The sequence below is a fragment of the Tyto alba genome, unplaced genomic scaffold, assembly GCF_018691265.1.
Source record: "Tyto alba isolate M040663 unplaced genomic scaffold, T.alba_DEE_v4.0 Super-Scaffold_1, whole genome shotgun sequence".
NCBI classification, from domain to species: Eukaryota; Metazoa; Chordata; class Aves; order Strigiformes; family Tytonidae; genus Tyto; species Tyto alba.
This window is the reverse complement of record NW_024881261.1, coordinates 11,783,323-11,807,014: the sequence shown is the minus strand read 5'-3', so window position 1 is coordinate 11,807,014 and position 23,692 is coordinate 11,783,323. Positions and strand designations below refer to the sequence as shown.

The 23,692-nt window shown below is 36.2% G+C and overlaps 1 protein-coding gene across 1 annotated transcript in view; it reads left to right on the top strand.

Annotated features, from left to right (window-relative positions):
- Positions 1–22,789, top strand: part of SMC3 (structural maintenance of chromosomes 3) — a 30,103-nt gene extending 7,314 nt beyond the window's left edge. The window contains exons 4-29 of the mRNA XM_032988551.2: positions 123–190; positions 566–637; positions 824–903; positions 1,434–1,512; positions 2,860–2,977; positions 3,537–3,712; positions 3,904–3,984; positions 4,226–4,390; positions 4,638–4,759; positions 5,176–5,389; positions 7,024–7,127; positions 7,346–7,445; positions 7,903–8,063; positions 9,432–9,573; positions 10,803–10,953; positions 11,933–12,085; positions 13,884–14,035; positions 14,246–14,404; positions 15,108–15,215; positions 15,591–15,699; positions 16,352–16,599; positions 16,714–16,926; positions 17,640–17,831; positions 17,998–18,175; positions 18,754–18,860; positions 19,166–22,789. Of these exons, the coding sequence (XP_032844442.1) occupies positions 123–190; positions 566–637; positions 824–903; positions 1,434–1,512; positions 2,860–2,977; positions 3,537–3,712; positions 3,904–3,984; positions 4,226–4,390; positions 4,638–4,759; positions 5,176–5,389; positions 7,024–7,127; positions 7,346–7,445; positions 7,903–8,063; positions 9,432–9,573; positions 10,803–10,953; positions 11,933–12,085; positions 13,884–14,035; positions 14,246–14,404; positions 15,108–15,215; positions 15,591–15,699; positions 16,352–16,599; positions 16,714–16,926; positions 17,640–17,831; positions 17,998–18,175; positions 18,754–18,860; positions 19,166–19,237 (3,524 nt within the window). The 3' untranslated portion in view covers positions 19,238–22,789. The remainder of the gene's footprint in view (positions 1–122; positions 191–565; positions 638–823; positions 904–1,433; positions 1,513–2,859; positions 2,978–3,536; positions 3,713–3,903; positions 3,985–4,225; positions 4,391–4,637; positions 4,760–5,175; positions 5,390–7,023; positions 7,128–7,345; positions 7,446–7,902; positions 8,064–9,431; positions 9,574–10,802; positions 10,954–11,932; positions 12,086–13,883; positions 14,036–14,245; positions 14,405–15,107; positions 15,216–15,590; positions 15,700–16,351; positions 16,600–16,713; positions 16,927–17,639; positions 17,832–17,997; positions 18,176–18,753; positions 18,861–19,165) is intronic.
- The last annotated feature ends 903 nt before the right edge of the window (positions 22,790–23,692 follow it).

Genomic DNA, 23,692 nt, shown 5'->3' with positions numbered 1-23,692 from the left:
GTATTAGCAATGGCGTGATTGTACTATACAACAGTAAAACAGTATGTTTTGGGTTAAAGAAATTGCTGGATATCTCCCTAAAGGAAACGATAAATCTTCTGTTCATTACTATTTTATTACAGCGATTCAGTTTGTCCTCAGTGATGAGTTCAGTCATCTTCGCCCAGAGCAAAGACTGGCTTTGTTACATGTAAGTGAAGGTGTATAACAACAATAGTAAAGAATAAGCTAATGCGTTTGAATGTTACCACAAAAAAGGTAAACCACTGGGCTGTGGATATTCTAAGCCAGTAATTTTAAAAGCATCCTTAAACATCTTTTGTTTCCCTTTGACAAAAGGAAATTTATGACAAAGTAATACATTATGCTGATAATGCACACTGGTGAATGTATATCAAAGATTTTCAGAAATAAAAATACATGTAATGGATCTAACATAGATGCTTTTGACTCGCAGATCTTTGGAAGGAAGGGGGAAGTGGGATTGATAGGGAAAAGGGGAGGTGAATGAGCTCAAAATACTTCTAAGGTGGAAATAATGTAACCAAAATATCTCCTTTCTTAGGAAGGTACAGGTCCTCGTGTTATTTCAGCGTTTGTGGAAATTATTTTTGACAATTCAGACAACAGGTTACCGGTAAGTTGAATACACTACTTCAGAAATAGATGATTATTTCAGACTCTGATAATCTCAGTATTATTGAAGTTTTCAGTACAGTAACTGCTTTTGAGTCAGTTCTGGTAAAAAGTGCCATAAACATTCTGGATTAGTTATGCATACCTACTACAAGCAGTTAGATTTACTGGGTTTTCTTTTCTTAAGATTGATAAAGAGGAAGTCTCACTTCGCAGAGTCATTGGAGCCAAGAAGGACCAATATTTCTTAGACAAGAAAATGGTGACGTAGGTACTTCTTTTCCTTAGCTGAATTAGAATAGTAATATTTCTGTAAAAATCTCTAGTCTGAAATAAATCGTGTAATGCTGAGTAGTGGTAGTTTGACAGCAAGGACATCAATCCTTGTGCAATAGGCATCAGGCTTTGAATTTGCAGTTTAATCCACTCGTTAATGTGATGTTTAACTGCTTACATAGTATTTCTTTCAGGGCTTTTTAAAATAGAAGAGTTGCCAGACTTTAAATTGTTTCATATCCTTCATTGTGATATCTTTACCTGTATTTGCATCCTCTTTGCTTTGAGGTGCTTCTTTCTTAATCTCTTTCCACCACTACAGTATTTTAGATATTTTCCATTTTTATTCTCTCACTTCCTTTTAGAATTAGCTATTATCAAATAAAGAAGTCTCTTCAAACAGAGCATGCATTGTACATGGTGATTATAGTATGTCATGTATAGTTGTAATACTTGACTGAATTTTTACAGCTGTCACTTCTACTGTAAGTGTTTTTAATAGATGCACAATAACATTTCAGGAAAAATGATGTAATGAATCTTCTTGAAAGTGCTGGATTTTCTCGCAGTAATCCCTACTATATTGTCAAACAAGGAAAGGTAAGATTCTTTTTCACAAAGTGGAGGAAATGATTATCAAGAGTATCATGTTTTATGGATAACAAACTTGGTTCAATTTTGGTTCAGTTATTGCAGAAGTAAATCAAAACCTAAATCCATTTTAGTTTGAAACAGTTCTTGTAGTTGTTTCTTTGGAAATAGTACTATTTTAATAGTTTATGTCTGTTTTAAGAAAAACGTTTTAATGTGTGTAATGTTAATACCTAGAAATTTTTTTTTTCGTGCAATAACACGCTTTTCTGTATACTTAAAAACAAAGAAGACTTTAATCTTATGACCATTTCAGTGTAAATTCATAGATTTCTGGGGTTTAAGATGAGGCAGTAAATTAATTTTAAGGCATTTTATGAGGCTAAAAATACTGTCAATGGAGGATGAATGGAAATGTGTGGAAGCACCAAAAATGAACACACAGCAAGGAGAGAGCTCACTGCATGGCCTGCATTAACTGGTCTTCAAGACCCAAGCATACTTACCAGAGCTTTCAAAGGACACCTAGATCTGGAGACAAAGGGCACATTACCTGTAATGGCTCACAGGGTGGGACACCATGGAGATACTGATAACGATCCAAAAGATTACTGAACCACATACTTAAAAGGGGAATGCAGGAGACTTGAGGTGCACTGGATGGCAGAAATGCTGACCCAGCAATACAGTCTCAAATGTGTATCAAGGTAAATTTTCCTATACATCTGAACGTGTGTATTTGGAAGAAACAACTTCAGCTGGAAAGTCACTTGTGTTTTGTAGTGGGGATTGGTGTATGTGACTTACAGCCAAAATACACATACTGGTTTTCATATAATACAAATTAGAAACAGTTAGCTCCTTATAAAAGGATGCAACCACTGAAATTCTGTTGAAGGAAAGTTGGGTTTGATTGTATGACTGATTTAAAGTTGGGTTAATGAGTGTTTCATGAACTGAATTTTTCTAAGATTTATAACCCCTACATTTTGGTGTGGTTTTATGGAGGCATTTAAACTATTTGGTTTAGCACCAGAACTTAAAAGCTCAAGCTTGAATTTCTCTAAACATAATTTTGAGCAGGTAGTGATTTCTTCAGTTTACATAACACTACTGTCTTGAGTTTTAGCAATAACAGGTAGCATTTGAAAACCAACAAAATTCATTACAAGCGGAATACTTGCCATCCTAAAGTAATTGTCTCAAAAGGAAAGCAGTATGGTGTATACTAGGCATCTGAATCTTCCTGCAAAACCTCTGGCAAGCAGGAACATCAAAAAAAGGGTGATCTTTGCTCTGTTGTGGTTAGCTGTGCATCCAGAGCAGGCATTGAAATTGTAGATCTTGAATTTTCAGATCAACCAGATGGCCACAGCTCCTGACTCTCAAAGACTGAAGCTACTAAGAGAAGTAGCGGGTACCAGAGTGTACGATGAACGTAAAGAAGAGAGTATTTCACTAATGAAAGAAACAGGTAAAAATATTTTAAGAAATTAATATTTTATGCCACAATAATTCTGTCAACTCTGAAGGTTTATGGCTTTTTGAGTAAAGCTAATTACTAGATAGATTTTATGTGTGGTATGTTAAATAATACAGAGCATGTCATTGTTTCCTTGAATTTTAAATATCTCAAAAAGGTTTAATAAGTGACTTCATGTGTGCTTTTAGTAATAAAAGTTTAGCTAGGCTAATAGGGATATTTGTATGGTTCAAAACACGAGTAATGTTAGCTGCCAATGATCCAAAAATCAGAATACCTACTGCTATGCAAACACTAAAGTTTATGTAGTATAGTCTAAAATTATTTTAAGTGTGTGAGCCAAGAGAGTACATGCTTATGTTGCCTTACATAACTAGTATCAACAGTTCTGCTGTTAGGGTGTTTCTTTGGGGAACTTCCAGATATGGGTTCTCCTTTTCACATTTCAAAACTTGACAAATAGTTAATCACTGGAGAGTCAGTAGCTTTAAAGGTGTAGGAATATATTCCAGCGTTTAACTGAACTTGAATCTTGTCATCTTTCCTAAAGAGGGCAAGCGAGAGAAGATCAATGAGTTGTTGAAATACATTGAAGAGCGACTGCATACCCTAGAAGAGGAGAAAGAGGAGCTGGCTCAGTACCAGAAGTGGGATAAAATGAGGAGAGCATTAGAATACACCATTTATAATCAGGAGCTTAATGAAACTCGAGCTAAGCTTGATGAGGTAACTATCTTCTTGGCTTGGCTAATGTAAAATATAACACGAGCTGTTGATTTGCTTCTTGCCAACATCTTTTTGCATTGCTTGTTAGAATCTGTCAATGTTCTTAACTAATTTAACAAATTATTTTCTTTCTGGAGCTATTGCTAAACCAGAATCTTGCTACTTAAGCTATTGGTGATATTTCTGTACAGCTTTCTGCCAAACGAGAGACAAGTGGAGAGAAATCCAGGCAGCTGAGAGATGCACAGCAAGATGCTAGAGATAAAATGGAGGTAAAAACACTTTTCTCCAGAGGTGTGGTTTGCTTTGTGGTTTTGTTTTCTTCGGGGTGGGGGGTGAAGGGGTGGGGTTGGGAGGGGTGGGGGTGTTCCTGAAACGGTGTTAAATGGTATTTTACCAAAGGGGAGAAGTTTTTCACACTTTTCAGTATATCTTGTTTTACATAATAATGATCTTGTGAGTTTTGATATGTGAAATGTGCATGCAGTGTTTAATATACTAAAATTTGCACAGGAAATAGAACGACAAGTTCGAGAACTGAAGACAAAGATTTCTGCAATGAAAGAAGAGAAAGAACAGCTAAGTGCTGAAAGACAGGAACAGATTAAACAGAGGACTAAATTAGAGTTGAAGGCTAAAGACCTGCAGGATGAATTAGCTGGCAACAGTGAACAAAGGGTATGTAACAATGGTGAAGTCTTAAAATGTCACAGGCACAAGGTATTATACATTGAAGTTTTGGTATTTGGACTGTGGCATTTCATTATTTTCTTAGGTTTGCCAGACAGATACCTTAGTTTTTTGGGATGTCTTCAGTGTGCATCCAGAGGATGTAAATGTAGACTCCTGTGTTACGATCCTTTATTTACCCTAATGCAGTTCCTGATACTACCTAACTTTAAATACTGCTTTGTTTGACTTTCAGAAAAGACTGTTAAAAGAGAGGCAAAAGCTTCTTGAAAAAATTGAGGAGAAGCAGAAAGAATTAGCAGAAACGGAGCCGAAATTCAACAGTGTAAAAGAAAAAGAAGAGAGGGGAATTGCTAGGTCTGTAGCATTCTATAATGGGGAGTCTAAGCACTACTTTAAAAAAAAAAAAAAAAAAACAAAAACAAAACCAAACAACAAACAAATAAAAAAACCAAAACAGGCTACTATCAATACTATTCATATGTGCAATTCTGAATTGTACTTGTTGCTTGAGAATGGGGTAGCTATATGTACTTACAGATGGTCTGTAAAAAGCCTCCTTCATTGTTGGGAGGGAACAGTATTTGGTGAAATTAATTTCTAAGCTTAACCACTTTTGTGGGCTCTAGTTGAATTTTTTGTTTTGTGAAGTGCTTAAATTTTAAAGCTTGATTTGACTCTTTTTAAAAATTCTTATGGTAATTCTTAATGCTTGCTCTTAATAAATTCAGGAGTTCTTTATAATATAACATGTCTTTTCCTTCTCAAAATAGACTTGCACAGGCTACACAGGAAAGAACAGATCTTTATGCAAAACAAGGTCGAGGAAGCCAGTTTACTTCCAAAGAAGAAAGGGATAAGTGGATAAAGAAAGAATTGAAGTCTTTAGATCAAGCCATCAATGACAAGAAGCGGCAGATTGCAGCTATACACAAGGATTTAGAGGATACAGAGGCAAACAAGGAGAAGAATTTGGAACAGTACAGTGTACGTTTTCAGCTTACTACTTGTCAGTATTTTTGAGAGAAGGGTTAAATACTCAATCTAATCTTGGACAATTTTGACTTTAGTGCCTATTTATAAGGAAGATGAGACTTTCTGGTTAGGTGTGGTCTTTTAAAAATGTGTTACTGCAAATATCTCCAGATAAACTCTAAACTCCCTTTAGCACTGCATCTAAAATCACTATGTTGACTTACTTTCTGGTTCTTTCCCTAAAGTTTTTGGCCTGAGTTTTCAGGAAGAGTCTTAGATCTGCCATGAACATGGCCATTTCATATAGATAACAATTTGTTATATTTTTATAGAGGTCTGCACTGGTTGTTTTCACTCTTATTTTCCCTAAACAGAAGATCTTTTAAACTGTGTTTCAAGCACTGCACCTCTGTACCACGATTGCAGCTGGTTAGAAGTTGAGTCCCTATCCATGTTAGAAGACTAATCTGTCTCCGTATTATCTGCACAACTTTTAGATTTTAATTTCCATTCAGAAACAGCTCTTACACTGCAAATACAGCAGTACAATCAAAAAATACCACTCCTACTAGGAGCTATGGGAGTCAAAACCCCTGATCATATGGTGGGAGAGCATCTAGTGCCAATGCTGCTACCCTGCATGTGCTGATAGAGGTTCTTGGTCTTTGTGTTATAAATCATCTGAAATCAAGGATCAGTCTGCCAAAATCTAGGAATGTGGTTGTACTGATGATGGTGTTCTGTTAAAATATTGTTTGGGGTTCACATTAGCAAAGTAATGATTCTCGGAGTTGGTGAATGAAAGAAATGGCATTTACTGATGTCTGTAATTGTAATGCACTGCTCAGTAGGAATTCTATAGAAGTGAAGAGGTTAAATTTGAGGTGACCTTCAAGACATGTTTATAAAGGAATTAGTTTTCTTTTTCTCCTTAGGGAAGGTTGATTTGTGCTTATGCTTAGAGTTGTATAGCATTTTGTTATTCAAAGAGGAGGTGTTTTGGGTTAACATGATGGAAAGCTTGCGAAGTTATGTTGGAAAAACTTGGCTATGTTTTGAGAACACAGCTAGTCTTCCTGTACACAGATAACTAAAAATATCTGAGTGCTAGCCCTGAGCTGCTTTGAAAATGGAAAATGTTAAATGAACAAGGGGGGAATGTGCATTGGCTTAAACAGTATGCTGTTGACAGCAGCTGTGGTAAACTACTAGTTCTGCTGGAGAGCAGGCTAAGATTTTTGACTAATCGCAGTATGGGCATGGTACGCAAGACTGATATGTATGTTCTTATCACAAGTGTTCTTTCAGAGTATGATTACACGTAACTGTGTATGATAGTTACTGTTTTGATTCAGTTTCTTACTGTGACTTAGTGACCCATTTCACTGTAATACTCAGATGCACAGCTCAGCTTAGTGATTGCCTTGCCTACTTGATAACTTCACCTTGTTACTGCTCCCTTACAAAGATGTATTTATTCTTAATGCTTTTGCAGTTTGCTGTAAATTGGTTAAAACATTTGTAAGAATTGTTTCTGAATTTTGAGTAGTAATTAGTATTGAATAAAAGGAAGGGTGTTTTTTTATTATTATTTTCTCTTTTTTAGAGCAGAGAGCTGTAGTTTCATACTATTTTCTTTATGTTAGAAACTGGACCAGGATCTTAACGAAGTGAAGGCGCGTGTTGAAGAACTGGACAGAAAATACTATGAAGTGAAAAATAAAAAGGATGAACTACAGAGTGAAAGAAAGTTAGTAATTAATTGAAATATGTCTGAATCTCACTTAATGTGAAGGACCCCAACTGTGTAGTTGTTAACATGTCATGTAGGTATGTTTTTTAAATATGGCCATGTATGAACTCCTGCACTTCGCCTTCCTGTTAGATTCACAGTCTTTGAGAATAATAATAATGAAACCTTCAGACTTCATTCACAGTTAAAATATTTTAATTATTTTTGTTCTGTAGTTATCTGTGGAGGGAAGAGAATGCAGAACAACAAGCTCTCGCTGCAAAGCGGGAGGATTTAGAAAAGAAACAGCAGCTTCTCAGAGCAGCAACAGGAAAGGTAAGATACCTTGTATTTGAGAATTTCTTGTGGAAGCTGTTCTCATTCTTAGAGGACTAGCCATAGTCATATCTGTGAGATATAACAGTTATTTCTTTCGGTTATGGTCTTACTATCATAACTAAGGTAGACAAATTATATTTGTAAGCTGATTTTTTTTCAAATACAGCTGTAGAGTTTTGTAACCTCATGATAATGGAGGAGAGGTGAGGAGACCAGGTAGAAATTTAATACTTCTAAACTTCCTTCTGATACCTTTTTGCTTTTAAGGGGAAAAAAAAAAAAGACCCTGAGTAGTGGCAGACTCAGATATTTAGGTGTCTTTCATTAGAGTGGTAGGTTAGTTAGGAGGAACTTGGTGAGAAGGAAGGCTATGACTTTCACAAAGTTAAAGGTAAAATGGATATTATTTGTACATCTTTTAATTGCACTACAATAATGAATTACATTTTAACAGGCCATTTTGAATGGTATAGACAGCATAAACAAAGTCTTGGAGCACTTCCGTCGAAAAGGCATAAACCAACATGTTCTAAATGGCTATCATGGCATTGTGATGAATAACTTTGAATGTGAACCAGCTTTCTACACCTGTGTTGAAGTTACTGCAGGGAACAGGTAATTACATGCAATTTAGTGTTACTTAAGTTAAAGTAGCTGCAGTATTACAATTTAGTTGTTGGTACTAGTTGCTACTGAAAGTTTTATCCTTTTGAACTTGTTCTTATCCTTTTTTTGACAAAGTGCCTTCTATATAGCATGATCAAACTGCTATTCCTTTGAGAAGGAACTATGAATTCTGTCTATTTAAAAATTAATCCTAGGGGCTCTTGATCTTGTTAAAAAAAAAAAAAAAAAAAACAAAAAAAACCAAAACAAACAACCTAAGACAAAACCACACAGACGCTCCCAAAAAAGGCCCCAGACCCATGCTCCTGACATTTACCAGAAGGGTTGGTGGTGAGGCTGAGCTATATTGAATGAAGTGGATGGCATCTTCTGGTGTGGAGAATTCTACAGTAAGCAATGCTTATGTTTCAGTGGTAACAGTAAGATTTATTTCACTTATGCCAGAAAATCTCATGGGTGAGGATGATCCCTAAACTGTTAAAACCTGCAATTTAAAACCTATCTGAAAAGATGTTAAGTGTTAATAAGTCTGCGTGAAATGTGTATTCTAGAAGTAGTAGTAAGTGATCTACTACTTCCTGCAGCATCTGACGCTTCAGATTAATTTAAATTGTTTTTTTGTGTGATGAGTCTCCTGTTCCAATTCATGAATAGTCATATAAATTTTTGTTGGAAATGTAGGTAGTTGTATAAGGGCAGGAAAGAGGACAGAGGTGACATGATCTTGCAAGCTATCACATAGAAATGTTGAAGCTACCACAATTTGAAATATAGTCCCTCATCTGAAGTATCTGTGTCTGCATGAACAAAGGTGTCCCTTCAAAGTATTTCACAGCCCTGAATCCTGTTGTGCCCCATAGTTTTGAAAAAGCAGTAACAAGCAAACTGTAGTTCAGTTTGCAAAAGAAAGATTACTTATTTCAGTCCCTCTGCTGCTAGTCCCAGTCATGCACAGAAAGATATATGTGGTCTCTGTTTCTGTTGATTGTGTACAGACGCATAAGACACAAACTCTGTAAATCCATGCAAAGAGGGCTGAACGCTATATATTGAAATGGTATGGAGAACAGGTTTGCAGTTAAGGCAAAAGAGGCTGTCTGCATAGTGACGCTGGATGCATACTGAGCTGCTCTTGTGACTGGAGGGTGGAATGTAAAATTCTTGGCTGATGCCATTTTAATGAAAATGAGTAGAGTGTATCCTCTATATCCAAAGGCACAGACTTGGAAGAGAAAATGCAATGCAACTTTATATTGATGTTCTTTAATGGTATATGCATGCTTACTGTTTCCATACAAATATATTAGTCCTTTTAGCACAGTAAAGTTTTGCTTATTTGTTGGGCTTGTAAATTAGGTTGTTTTATCACATTGTGGATTCTGATGAGGTCAGTACAAAGATCCTTATGGAATTTAACAAAATGAACCTTCCTGGAGAAGTTACTTTCCTCCCTCTGAATAAGCTGGATGTTAGAGATACTGCTTATCCTGAGACTAATGTGAGTTAGAATTCCTTTTGAATCTTCCTCTACTTCATAATTACAAAGCCTTATATATTGATTTATTTGTGTATGTTGCTTATTGCCTACCACTTTGCTGTTGAATGTCTGCAATTAAATACTACTTCTAATGTATACTTCTCAACATAAAAAATTGTTGTAGGAAAATACATACTTTCCTACCATGTATTTGCTCTTCAAAACTTAACTTCACCTTACAAGTAAATAGGTGGTACTAAAAAGTAGTAAAATTTTATTGTAACATGATAATCAATAATTGCCTGAATTACTGAATTGTAATTCCTTAAGCTAAAATGTTGCCATGGACAGAAGCTGAAGAGTTGTGTTACATATTACAGCTGTGGAGAGTTTCTCAGAATTATTGGAAATTAATTGTGTTTTTATATTTAAAAATGTATAAACAAATATTCAGTGACAGCCATTAAAAAAAGTATGTGTTCTTATTTGAACTTTTAGTAATGAATTAATGGTGTAAATGTTAACTGCTTCCCACAATAATCATAGTAGAATAAGTTCTTTTAAAAGCAGATTTTTTTTTCCATGTTTTTCCTCAGATCAACATAAGAAAAAATAAACAGGAAACAATCAAACTTCTAGTGTGCTTATTTTGGGAGGGTTTTACTGGTAAAACCGTGTTCATGTTTGTGTCCTGCTTTCTACAGGAAGGAATGTTTTTTTTCTGAGGAAAAAAAATTTACAGTAAATTTATGATACTTACTCAACTTGTTTCAGTAGCAGTTTAATACTCTGAGATCCTGTCAGACTCTTAAGGCTCAAGCTTAGCTGTTAAAAGCTAAAATTGCAGAATCTTGCACTTGATTTCCATAGAGTGTTTATGTGTTTGTCTTGGTAATGTTCAGTCAGTGTGTCATCCTACAAACTGACAGCTGTTTATTTCTAAAGTATCAGTCACAATATTGTGCTTTTGAGTTCAAGATTTGACATCTGTATGTAAATAATGACACAGCTCCAGAAGTCTTAATTCTATAGGTTTATTGATTGTGGAACCAGTGTAAATATTCAGTGAATTTGAGGTATGCTACACTTTTAGAAATTCTTGTTATAAAGCTAGAGTGTATTCTATTTTTCATCTTGATTGTAGCTTCTTTTTTTCAGGGCTCTCTTGAATTCTTTGTATGAATTAGTTTCAGTGTACTTGCCATATTTGTATCAATATGTTTTTCTCATTAAAATCACTGTCACTTCAGGATGCTATTCCTATGATCAGTAAACTGAGATACAATCCAAGATTTGACAAAGCTTTCAAACATGTTTTTGGCAAGACTCTAATTTGTCGTAGCATGGAAGTGTCTACCCAGCTGGCCAGAGCTTTCACTATGGATTGTATTACTCTGGAAGGTAAGTGTTGCAGTTCTCTATTTTATTTATTCTTCATTAGATATGGTCTGTTAGTGTTGTCAAAATATGATTATTTTAAATAATAGTATACTTGACTGAGTTGTACAGTGTTACACTTGCTTATGTACAGTGTTTAAAAATACAGAATCTCTTCACAGCTGTTGAATTTTCTTATGGTTTAAAAGTTATCAGCTATGTATCTTCATCCTCAGAATTGTAAAGCAGATTAGATTTGTAATCATTGAATTTGGTTTATCCAGTTTAACAGGTGTTTGTTTTCCTGGAGTATTTATGGTGTTTTCCACAAAATTAAACCAGTATTAGGGTGGGAATATATGGCCTTAATTATTGATAAATTCAAGGTGAATTCTTCTGCATACCAGACATGCTTACACATTGTGTTCTCTGAAATAATCTGTATCTCTTGTTAATGGGATGCATATTCCCTGCAGGTTTACTGTTGTCTTTTTGTCTCTTAAAGTTAATCTGAAAAAATACCTAAGGATGCCTCGAGGAGGAAATGGTTAATTTTTCAGTAACGGCATACTCTACAAGCCACAAAGGCAGCTAATTACTCAGCCTCTCTCTTGTTGTCCCCCTCACAGAAGACCTGAGATTTTTTTTTAAATTGGTAGTGCTAGGCATTTGCATTTTCCCCTTAATAGAAGTACTTTTCTCCCTTCAAGCTCTGCATGGTTTCAGAAGTTAATTAAAAACAAAAAAGAAATCAACTAATACTTAGAGGTGATCATAGCAGTCTGTGTTGGTCTTTAGAAAGGAAGTGCACTTTAAATTGAATACAGAAATAAACTTTTCCCTAATTACTATAAACATACATACATGGTTCCTGATACTGATGCAGTGTTTCTGTAGGCTAGTTGAAATGTTCTAGTTTGCTAAGTTGTATTGTAGAAACTGCTCTGAACATCGTGGAGAGCGTCCAGTGTGCAGTTTATAGTCTCATTTTGTTGCACTTTAGGTGATCAAGTCAGCCATCGTGGTGCTTTGACTGGAGGTTATTACGACACAAGGAAGTCTCGGCTTGAATTACAAAAAGATGTTAGAAAGGCAGAAGAAGAACTTGGTGAACTTGAAGCAAAACTCAATGAAAACTTACGCAGAAACATTGAAAATATCCTTTTGTTGTTCTTGGAGAAAGGTTGTGTGATGCTAAAGCTTTTGTTTTGCAGTTACAGTAATAGATAAAAACCAGGAGACTAACTTCTATTAATGTTATGTATTAGCTGTGGAGTTCGTTTTGACTGTGCAGTCTGGTTCTGTGTGTTACTGTAGGGATTTTAGTAGCAAAAAAATCAGTGGTAAAACAAACAAAACATCTGCATGTGAAAATTGATGTACAAACAGTGAGAATAACTGATTTTAAAATATATCCGTTGCTTATGTGCCTGAATTGCATTCTTTTCTTCAATATAATTTTTAGAGCAATGCAGCTAGTTGAGAAATAGTTTCTGTACCACTGCTGTTCATTTTTTGGTAAAACTTCCATACTGGGGAAGCTGGACTGAAAAACAGTAATTGAAGCACACCTTTTCCAAATAGTTTGCTTCAGAGAATGGCTGGCATTATAGGCTTCAGGAAAAAGGAGCTTCAGTAGTCTGTCCCTGTTAGAATTTGATTTTTGAAGCTTAGAGGTGAGGTTAAACTCTAAATTATGAGAGTTCTCCCTTCTGGAGTTTGTTCTAGTAAGTGCTATAACCAGATATTCTTGTTATATGTGTTAATCTTCACTACTTCTTTTGACTCATGCTATATTTTTAGTACTTGAGTCCTGAATTGGTGTGTTACATAGTCCACTTAAGCTGTGGGGAGGAGATGGAGAGCATTATATTATAATGAAGCCCAGAAGTGCTTGACAGTCTTAGTCTTTTCAGTCTCTTTGTACAAAAATTCAAGTAGCATGTTTTTCTCTAACCCCTTTAATGCTACAGTGTCCTTTTGAGATCCAGTATCTAGAATTCAGGGGCAAGAGAGGTTTATACAAGTTTCTCCTCTGTTATCCAGGTCATTCTGTCATTTGATCTGAACTCCTTTGTTTTTTGACCTGCAGCAGGGCATTAGAGACATTTTTGGGGCAGCAGATGAGCAGAACACTGAAGCCACAGAACACTTAGATCCACAGCTCGATTAGCAAAACTTTAGAAGTATATACCTACATCTTGTTATGTCAGTGGAAGAACGTTGAAATGGTCTGTTAAATGTGACTTAAATAGTCTGAATTTGCCAACTGGCTTTACATGCACCAGCAATAAATATTTTCCACCCTTCTTATTGTTACCTATAAGTAAAGTGCAGGACCCAATTTGTGTATCAATGATTAAATATTCTACTGTGGCTTTTTCTCCTTCCTTAGATCTTCGTAAAACTACAGATATGTAGGCATATGGTTTTAAAGGGATTTGTGCAGAAACTAATTTTAACACCAATACCAGTGTGCATGGTACAGGTAGCCTCATTTTTGTTACTAGGAATGGGAGCTTGAATTCCTGCTGCTTGTAGTTAAACGTCCTAATTACCTGTTAAATTACACTTTTTGCTTCAGACTTGAGTAAGAGATAATTGTATTGTTCCAATATTTCTTTTTATATGTAGGCATCTGCTCTTCTATGTTTTGTAAGATCTGAGTTTTTCTTACAAGTTCAGATGTATCTCTGTCTTCTGAGTGCCATGTTGTAAAATTAACAGCTAGATGATGCTTTTCTGGTTTGTTCTTGGTGTTAATAAGGGTGCTCGAGTTACTTTTGTTGATGGTTCTTGATTTCTCCTGTACAACTGAGTATTCTGGGTTTGTGGGTTTTTTTTGTTTGTTTTTTGATGGCAGCTGAATATGACAAACAGAATAAGAATTGAAAATGATGGTAGGTATAAAATACCTTTAAAAACAAGGGAGAGTTTTCCTTAGCCCACTGTATGGATTAATAATGAGATTGACCAGCTAATGAACCAAATGCAGCAAATTGAGACACAGCAGAGAAAGTTCAAAGCCTCTCGAGACAGCATTTTGTCAGAGATGAAAATGCTGAAGGAGAAGAGGCAGCAGTCTGAGAAGACATTTATGCCTAAGGTATGGGGCTGTTGAAAGCTGTTACTGTTTTTATATTAATTGTTTAATATTACTGATGAATTTGCATTCCTTTCTGGTTAACATCGTAAAGCGAGATATGAAGAGATGACTAGAGATGTCACAAAAATATGTTTATGTAAACAGGGAAGTGATACTTATGTAAATCTACAGATCACTTTGAGGAATGATTCTGTCTCATCTGTTCCACAGCAACGCAGTTTGCAGAGCTTAGAGGCAAGTTTACACGCTATGGAGTCAACTAGAGAATCGTTAAAAGCAGAGCTGGGGACTGATTTGTTGTCTCAGCTAAGTCTTGAAGATCAGAAACGTGTGGATGCTCTCAATGATGAAATTCGACAACTACAGCAAGTAAGGAAATTAAAAATGTCTTGCCAAAAAATGTGGTACCTTTCTTCCCAATAAACTTACTTCTGTCCTTTTGTGTGAAAAGTCACTTATGAATATACTGTAATTAAAGTAGCGTTCCATCAGTAGTAGGTAGACATGTTTGGAGTTTTCTCATCTGCAAAGTATTTGCATGTTGTTCTCAAGTGCTGGTGAGTTTTACTAGCTGTACTGTGTGAGAATTACAGCTATTTATGTTGGAATCGTTACAGTTTTCATGCTACTGCTCTTGGACTTTACAACGATAAATACAAATAGGTATAATCTAAAAGGAATGATGCACAGTGTGGGAAAATAAAACAGTGCCTTAAAGCACATGGTAGATGACACAAAAACTAAGGTTTTGTCTGAAACACGTTCGTGAAAAAATACTACTTAAGTATGCTTTTCTGGGTTTAAGAATTGGATTCAGTTGCTAATACAGTTTCTTAAAACTTACTGATTTGTGTGGTTGACTCTTACACTAGACAGCTGCAAAATAATTCACATTTGGTTCTTTCTATTTGTTAAAATCAGAGCAGCAGTCCAAAGAATTGTGTGATATTTTCATACACAGAATTGTGTCATGAGTGGGTTCTTTTATCTTCGTTCAATAATTTAAAAATTGTTGTTTAGCAGTCAGTTAAGGCAATTGATGCACTTTTTTTTTTTTTTTTTTTTTTTCCAGGAAAACAGACAGCTTTTGAATGAGAGGATTAAACTGGAAGGCATTATCACAAGAGTTGAGACATATCTCAATGAGAATCTGAGAAAACGCCTAGACCAAGTGGAACAAGTAAGGATTTTCTCTTAAATATACTTTCGCAATCCATTTTTGGTTTACTTCCAGGGCTTTAATGTATGAAATATTTTGATAAATGTTCATTATCCTGCATTATGTATGGTGGGTTTTGCTTCTCTATATGCAAGTTGAGTTAGGTGTTTCACTTAAATTTCATCACAGTATTTTAGACATGTGAATTTTTGACTGAAATCCTACTCTAAATACACGCTTTATGACCATCACAGTGACAGATTTGTTTGAAAGTTTAACTTTAATAAAATATTTAATACAGTTGTATGTAGAGTAGCAGAAGATAACTTGTTTGTCTGGCTTATACTTTTGTTCCCCTCCATGCTGAAGCTTGGTGGCATTTACTTTATCCTATAGGAACTGAATGAGCTTCGAGAAACAGAAGGTGGCACAGTTCTTACTGCCACAACATCGGAACTTGAGGCTATCAACAAACGAGTGAAAGATACACTGGCACGGTCAGATGGTTGGTAACTTAATTTTTTGGAAAGAAAATTCTCCAGTGTTTTGAAAGCTTACACATACCACATTTTGGTTTAGAAATAGACCGTAGTATGAGAAGTAATCATTAATTTCAAATATGCTGTGGTAGTTACATAGTATGGAACAGATCTTTGTAACACTCCAAAAGATAAGTGAAATAAGATTTTGTGCATGTTGTACATAAAAGAAAGTATCCACAATTGCGCCCTGTAATACCAGTAAGTATGTGTTGGTGATAACTAGACTTTGGGCTTCAAGGCATCGTACTCTTGAAGCAACCTTCATGCAAGCATGATCTTGTATAGTTGTTGAATTTTGCCCAACTTATCTAAAACTAAGTTGCTGTCAAATAGGAAGTAGCATTTGTATGGCTCAAACTTCTTGCTTCTCTCTTCCTAGACTTTAACAACATGACCTTAGTATGCTTGTTAAGGCTTTTTAAAAGCCATGTACTCATGGGTAAGAGAAGAGGAATTTTCAGCTTTTTGTCTTAAAATTAACTTTCTATGCCTTAACAGGTCTTTTTCTTTAGATTATCCTTTTGTTGCATAAGTACTTGACTGGATAATTGCCGATTTTATGCAGGCGTGTAAGACTTACCACTTTGGGTTTTGTGCTCTCATCCAATATCTCAGATCTGGATAATTCTATTGACAAAACGGAAGCAGGAATTAAAGAGCTTCAAAAGAGCATGGAACGCTGGAAGAACATGGAAAAGGAGCATATGGATGCCATTAACCATGATACAAAAGAACTTGAAAAAATGACTAACAGGCAAGGCATGCTTCTCAAGAAGAAAGAGGAATGCATGAAGAAAATCCGAGAGTTGGGTTCACTTCCACAGGAGGCTTTTGAAAAGTACCAGACTTTAAGTTTAAAGCAGGTAATAAGCATGCCTGGCTTCATGACCTGAAATATTAGTGTCACGTACATATTGAGTGTCAGATGTGGCTAGAATTGCAAGTCATTTTGATATGTTAATATTTTCCATTTACAGTTATTCCGCAAACTGGAGCAGTGTAATACGGAACTGAAGAAGTACAGTCACGTTAATAAAAAAGCTTTAGATCAGTTTGTGAATTTCTCAGAGCAGAAAGAAAAATTGATAAAAAGACAAGAGGAACTGGACAGGGGCTACAAATCCATCATGGAGCTGATGAATGTCCTTGAGCTGAGGAAATATGAGGCTATTCAGCTGACTTTCAAACAGGTAACAAAATGGCAGTGATTGTAAAGACACTGGTGCTGAAATATAGTTGTCCCTTTATGAAGGAGCTATATGGGAAGAAGCAGATAGTAAGTACATTTATCCTATAATAATAGAAGGCAGTATCATGTAACTTGAGGGTTGTGGGGTTTTTAAATACTGAAAAAGAAATAGGCTAGCATTTTAAATAGGTGCTCATATTGGCTGTATTACAACTCTAGCTCTGCTTTAAACCTCTTAAATACTTCATTTCTGGTGAATCTGGACTACACACAACCCTTTCTGGGGAATATCTGGTAAAAAACTCTACTCCAAAAACTCCAAATACATTCTCCAGATTTATTGAAAGTAATTTCTAACATTAACAAAGGATCTCAACTACTAAGTATGTCAAGCCTTTTCTTAAGTCATTTGCTTAACAGAGATCTCTTCAGTAAACTTCAGATATAAATCATACTTGCTTTTGCTGCTGTTCTATGTTTTAATTCTACAATTCTTTAAAAAATTTGTGAAAATTCTCATACAAGAACAGTTGGCTTAGATGTCTTTAAACCAAGCTCTGTATAGTGTCTGTTTCTCACTTCTATGTCCACTTAAGAATAAATGTGAATCTCTGCTTTGAAGCTGATACTTGGTGTGAGTAAAACCAGCTGTTGTCTGCATTTGATTTCACTGTGTAAAAATGAGCTGGTGTATTGACTGTGTTTCTCTTTCAGGTGTCAAAAAATTTCAGTGAAGTATTCCAGAAGTTAGTCCCTGGTGGCAAGGCCACGTTAGTGATGAAGAAGGGAGATGTGGAGGGCAGTCAGTCCCAGGATGAAGGTGAAGGCAGCACCGAGAGTGAAAGGGGATCTGGATCGCAGAGCAGTGTTCCATCTGTAGACCAGTTCACTGGAGTTGGCATAAGGGTAAAGAAAAAAAATTGTTTTCCAGTACTCTGCATATTTGTTTAGATCGCCTTTTAACTATATTCTTAAAAGGCAACATTTAATTGGTCCTGTTTATTTGCTAAATAGCAAGTGATGTTGTGGTTGAATATTTTGAAATCATCTTGCTGTTGCATTGTTTTCTTAGGTATCGTTCACAGGGAAGCAGGGTGAAATGAGAGAAATGCAGCAACTTTCAGGTGGACAGAAATCCTTAGTGGCCCTAGCCCTGATATTTGCTATCCAGAAATGTGATCCAGCTCCATTTTACTTGTTTGATGAAATCGACCAAGCCTTGGATGCTCAGCACAGAAAAGCTGTTTCAGGTAACTGTCTACCTTTATTAATCTTCACTGGGGTTGAACATGATAGTCTGTCTTCTCCTCCCTGATGTTTAAGATAAAAGCTTCTAATCAAAAGGCACAATTTTTAATATCCCAATATGTGTGTTAGAATTTAAATTTTGTGCCTTCTGAAGCTTTCATTAACTTAGTCTTAGGTAGAAGCTCTGTGTTGTCTACTGCACCTAAAGGGTTTCCTTACTACACTTTAATGTGGTGGAAATAGAACTATTTTGAAGTGTAGTTTGATTTTAAAAATGAACTCTTAGCTCATTGCATTGTTGGGAAAGTGCTTACTCTGTTTTCATCATAGAAGTTTAATATCCCACTGATTTTGCTGAGTGGCTGGATTTGTCAAAGTTGATACTGAAGTTAACGATAATATTTAAAAACCTCATATTGATCCCTTCTTGATTTGTGAGTGGTTTTGGTTTTTGTTTTATTAACCAAAACCTCCTTTTGAATAAGGAATAGCAAACTCTTTGCCTGTCTCATTCAGACCTGTCCTACTTTATTGGAAGTATTACATAAATAATGAATTTCTGTGTTTGTTTTTTTTTTAGATATGATTATGGAACTAGCTGAACATGCTCAGTTTATTACAACAACTTTTAGGCCTGAATTGCTCGAGTCAGCTGACAAGTTCTATGGTGTAAAATTCAGAAACAAGGTAAATAATATGTTGCAGCATTTACTGAGAACCTTGTCAATTTGTGCATTTGAGACTTGACTAACAAGAGTTCAAAGTGAATCAGCCTTATTTCAGTGATGGTTTTCTAGGTATATTGCAGTCTTGTGTAAAAGTCCTCTTCTTCCTGAAAAATAAATATCTACAGATGTCCCTTGTCATGTTCTTTAAGGGAGATTAGAAACTGATAATTGACCTGTTGCAGAGTCCTGGAGCCTTCAGAAATAAGTCTGTCTTACTCTGCAGTAGATACTGTAATAACTGTATACTTCTTTTTGTTCCACCAGGTTAGTCATATTGATGTGATCACAGCAGAAATGGCCAAAGACTTTGTAGAAGATGACACCACACATGGTTAAATGCAATTGTACTTACTGCTTGTTTGGAAGATGTGTATAGTGCTATGTTTATGCCAGGGACCTGTAAATTTAAAGTACGAAGTATTTAGTCCTTGTTTAAAATAGTTTTTGAACACATTTTAACCAAGACCCCAGAAGGCTTAGTTTCAAAGAAGTTTGAGTATCCATTTTGTCTCTGTTGCTGTATTTTATAAGATAATTGTTAATGCTACCTTTATACAGTACCTGTAGTTTGGAAATTTTATTCTTTTCCCTCGATCTTTTGTAAAGTGTCTGTTGCTGTTTTAAAGCTTTTCAGAAAGTGCTGGCTATTCCTTCTTAAGTATAATTTTACCATTTATATTGCCTCACATTGTTTTGTTTTGGTTTTTTTTTTAATGGCTTCAATTAAAATGATTGGGTTTATCGCTGTAACTTCTATACATTAAGTTTCTGGTTTATATTGTCTGTCTTTAAAGGATTCCACTGAAATGGAGTAAATACTATTTGGTCATATTGGAGCTCCATATATCAGAAGTATGAGATGAAGCAATTCTTTTAAGTTATTCTTAATTCTCTTTTCCCCCTTTTTTTGCACATTGCCAATGCCAGCAGAAAACCACCCAAAATCTGTGCTTGTCCAAATTCAGTGTTCTGGTTAATGAACTGAAAAAAAATGTAAAAATCAGAAGAAGCTGAGAAGTCTGAAAAGACCCTAGAACTGTATCAAGACAAATCACAGACCCCACTTTTTTCCTGGCACCCTGGCCAGTGTAAGAATTCCTCCATCATATCCCTTCATCTTCCCCGCGAGACCAGCATAACTTGAGCCAAGTGACAGTCACCAGTTTGATGGGGCTTCATCTGCAAGCACTCTTGCTCCCCACTGAGAATTTCAGGAACTGCAGGAAAGGAGGGCATGAACTGGTGGCAGGTCTCCCCAGCTGAGAGTGCATATACTTGCTATACAGGGCAGGATAAGAGAAGAATACTACAGTTAGTATCGAGTAACTCCCCCAGGGAATGATAATCATGTAGGAAATTACTACCTGCAGTAAGTTTTAAGACAGAAGGAGGAGAATGTTGTACCTGACATAACAAAGCTTTCTATAGCAGGGAGTCACTAGCTACATGGTAGACTTTCTGTGAACAGAGGGTGGAGTACAGAACATAAAACAAACTCTTGAGTAACCCCAACTCCCCCAAAATGTCTAGCATGGCAGTAGAACACCCTGAATAATTGGGAATTTGTCCTATGCACACAGAGCTCTGAATTATGCATTTAGGGTGGCTATGGAGCAAAGCACTTCTGAATTACAGGTGAAACAAGTGAGTTCAAAGTCCAGAGAAGGACCTAAAGAATCTAGCCACAGATTCATGCCTAAAGTTACTGATTTCAATGTGTTTGATCTGGTGCATGTAAGGACACACTTGAAGTGTCTGTGATCTGTTGGCCTGTAGTAATAGCTGGCTGTGCTCTTGGCTAACTCATTAGGGCATCAGCTTGGCAGTTGTTTGCTTAAATTTTGGAAGAGAGAAGCCATGAAGCTAATTACTGTGCTTATTATGAAGTGCCATGATCAATCTTAGATGGATTTACTATGAATGAATTCTATCAAATAATTCATTAAAATAGGAATAGATTAGTAGAGTGGTAGGTGGTTTGAATTTTTTTTGTACTGAGCCTAAATGCAGCTGAATAACTTGAGTAATTTCAGCTGTGTTAGGAATTTTCCTCTGGGTTGAGTCTAGCATTAAGTTTGTTATCAAGCACAGTAGGAGGATGGGTTACTAGCAAACTGGTGGAAACACAGATGAATACTGGGTTGATACTGTGCAGGGTATGAATAGACAAGCCTTTAGCTATCACTTCTATTTCTTGTCTGCTAAAGACCAAGGTTTAGAACCAATTGCACAAAACTTGAGAAATTTATCAAGACTTTCAGAATCCCTTGTTAAGTTTGGGGGCTGGTGATTATTTTTTGTTTAAATGACTACTAAACTTTATTCTGTCCTTTAAAAGTGACATTTCTAGAGAGGCTACTTCCTAAGATGACACCTTGTTTTCCTGTGAGCGTACTTCTTCCCAGGTGCTCATCCGCAATGCTGTGATGTCTCTCTGCTGTGCAGCCACATACTACAAGTGTGAAAAAAACTTAATGGCATCAGTTCCTTCATCTGATTCAGCAAGTTGAGTGTGTTAGCAGTAATGCTGGCATGCATGGGACTGGAATGGGAAAGGCTGAAATAACTTACACAGCACCTCTAGATGTCAAAGCACTGTGTGCAGTGCTGCAGATGCCCTACAGTGAGCTTGGGTTGCTGAGTTAGAAGCTGTAGTTAGAATTGAAGAGGGATGGAGTAAGGTGGGTTATTTAGCAAAATCTATGCCAGCTTGCTATATTGGAAAATAAATGGGATGAGTGGGAACTGCACGAAAGTAGGAAAACCAGAAACTCATCCCTTGCTGTATGTTTAAGGAAAGTGCTTGTACAAAGGAGGAAGAATTGTCTTTAAAATGCCAGTACATACAACCTAAAGGAGGATTTGGGGTTTCTGAACCTAAATTTGGCCAGGAGTGGCAGAAAAGTTTTCACTGCTAATGATGTACATCAGATTTAAGTGGCAATCTGAAGATGTGACACAGCTGTTGCAAAATGCAGTAATTGAGGTGATAGGTTTCCAAGGTCTATGTGTGTGTTGTATTCTGTTTGTGATGGTTCATATCTGGTCCACTCAACACTGTAGTTTACAAGTTGCCTTTTGTGTCTGCCAGTGCTTGAAATTCTGTTTAGAGTCTTAAAAATAAGCTTTAAGAGTTACTATGTCCTTGAGCTTCTTTGTAGCTGTCCTGTTTTTTCCACCAGGAAGTTTAAGGCAGAATTTAGTGAAGCTATATGCTTGCTCTGAACTGTAGGATATCCCAGAAATTGTAGAAATCCTGGGTGCTGCATAGTGCATCTACTCTTTATGCTGAGGAAGATTTGTATAGTGGCTCTGGTAGATGCTGCTCAGAAACGTGGCAACACGGGGCTGGTGGTTGTATTCTGGGTCAGTATCAGGGGTGCTGCTTCTGCTGCCCAAGTGTACTGGGACAAGATCACTCGTGTATGATCCAGAAACACGAAACTTGAGAATGTTACCATTTTATCCATTTTATTTTCACTTGTTACACTTACCCTTCCAGTAAAACACAACCCTTTGTTTTTTGGATGTCCAACTGAGGCTGTGTTTCCTACTGCAAGCTAGGAAGTCACCTGGGAAACAACAATGTAATGTAACTGCTGAATGTTTCCGATATAGGTGTTCAACTGTTCATTTTCTTAATTATCAATATGTGAAACTTACCAGCTGAATGGGTGATCATTGCTGATATCTTAGGATGGATGGTTTTCATCTCTAGTAAATGTTCTTCAAATGCTTTGTAAGATTAACACCTTTGAGTTTTCTATTTTTAATCTTATGTAAATGTTACAAGATGTAGTTTGTAGCTTTGGGCAGCAGATGGAACCAAACTGGACTAAATGCAAAAGTGAAATTTGCTTTATTATTAAAGCTGAGGGTAAAATCAAAGGGTTTTTAATGAGGTTTTTGAAATTCCAGAGACTTACAGTGGTCATGAGGATCATGAACAGACAAATACAAATTATAGATAGTTTTACATGGACAAGAATGTAATAAATGGGAATAAATCACACTTCTTGCTTAAAAATGTATAAAACCTTTAAGATTTTAGTAATTTGCTGAAACATACTTATTGGGTAAAACTGCCATTCCAGAAAAAATATATGCACAAATTTATGTAAAAATAAACACTACTGGTTAAAAAAAAAAAAAAAAAAAAGTGAAAATTGTCACAAAAGTGATAAGAATCTGGTTTCTCTATGAGAAATGACTAATAATTCTCTGTAGTGAATGAAGTCATCATTCTCTCCTTGTGGCTGAACCTGTTGGCATGGGAGGTGGTGATTCCCAGGGCAGGGATGAACAGAGGGGATCGGCTGCTTCTCTTTAAAATTCTTCCCTCAGATTGGAGGTACAAAGTGAGTTCCCCTGACTGCTGAAGGTGGCAACTGCCGGGATCCTCTCAGCTGCTCCCATCCGAGGGTATTTATCCCCCGGCACACTTCTGAAGAACAGCTGCTCTGCTTCTGGAGTGCCAGCTTCTAATAGGTAACGGCTCTTCACCTGGGGGGGAAGGCAATTTTTTATTGACTCTTAGTTGGAGCCCTGCTGATTTTACAAGCTGAGAGTCTTCAGATAATGGTTTCAAAATATTTTCTTAGGGAAAAGTAACCTTAGACCCTGGAAGGTCTTTATTTCCAGCATCTGCTTTCATTCCTCATTAGACACAATGGATGCTTTTACTATCTCCCTAGTAGTCAATAAAAGCTTTTGCAGTAACAAAATCTAGATCTTTTCACATGTGCAATTAAGTTCATTTCACTAGTGATACTGTCTTATTTTTCAGAGAGG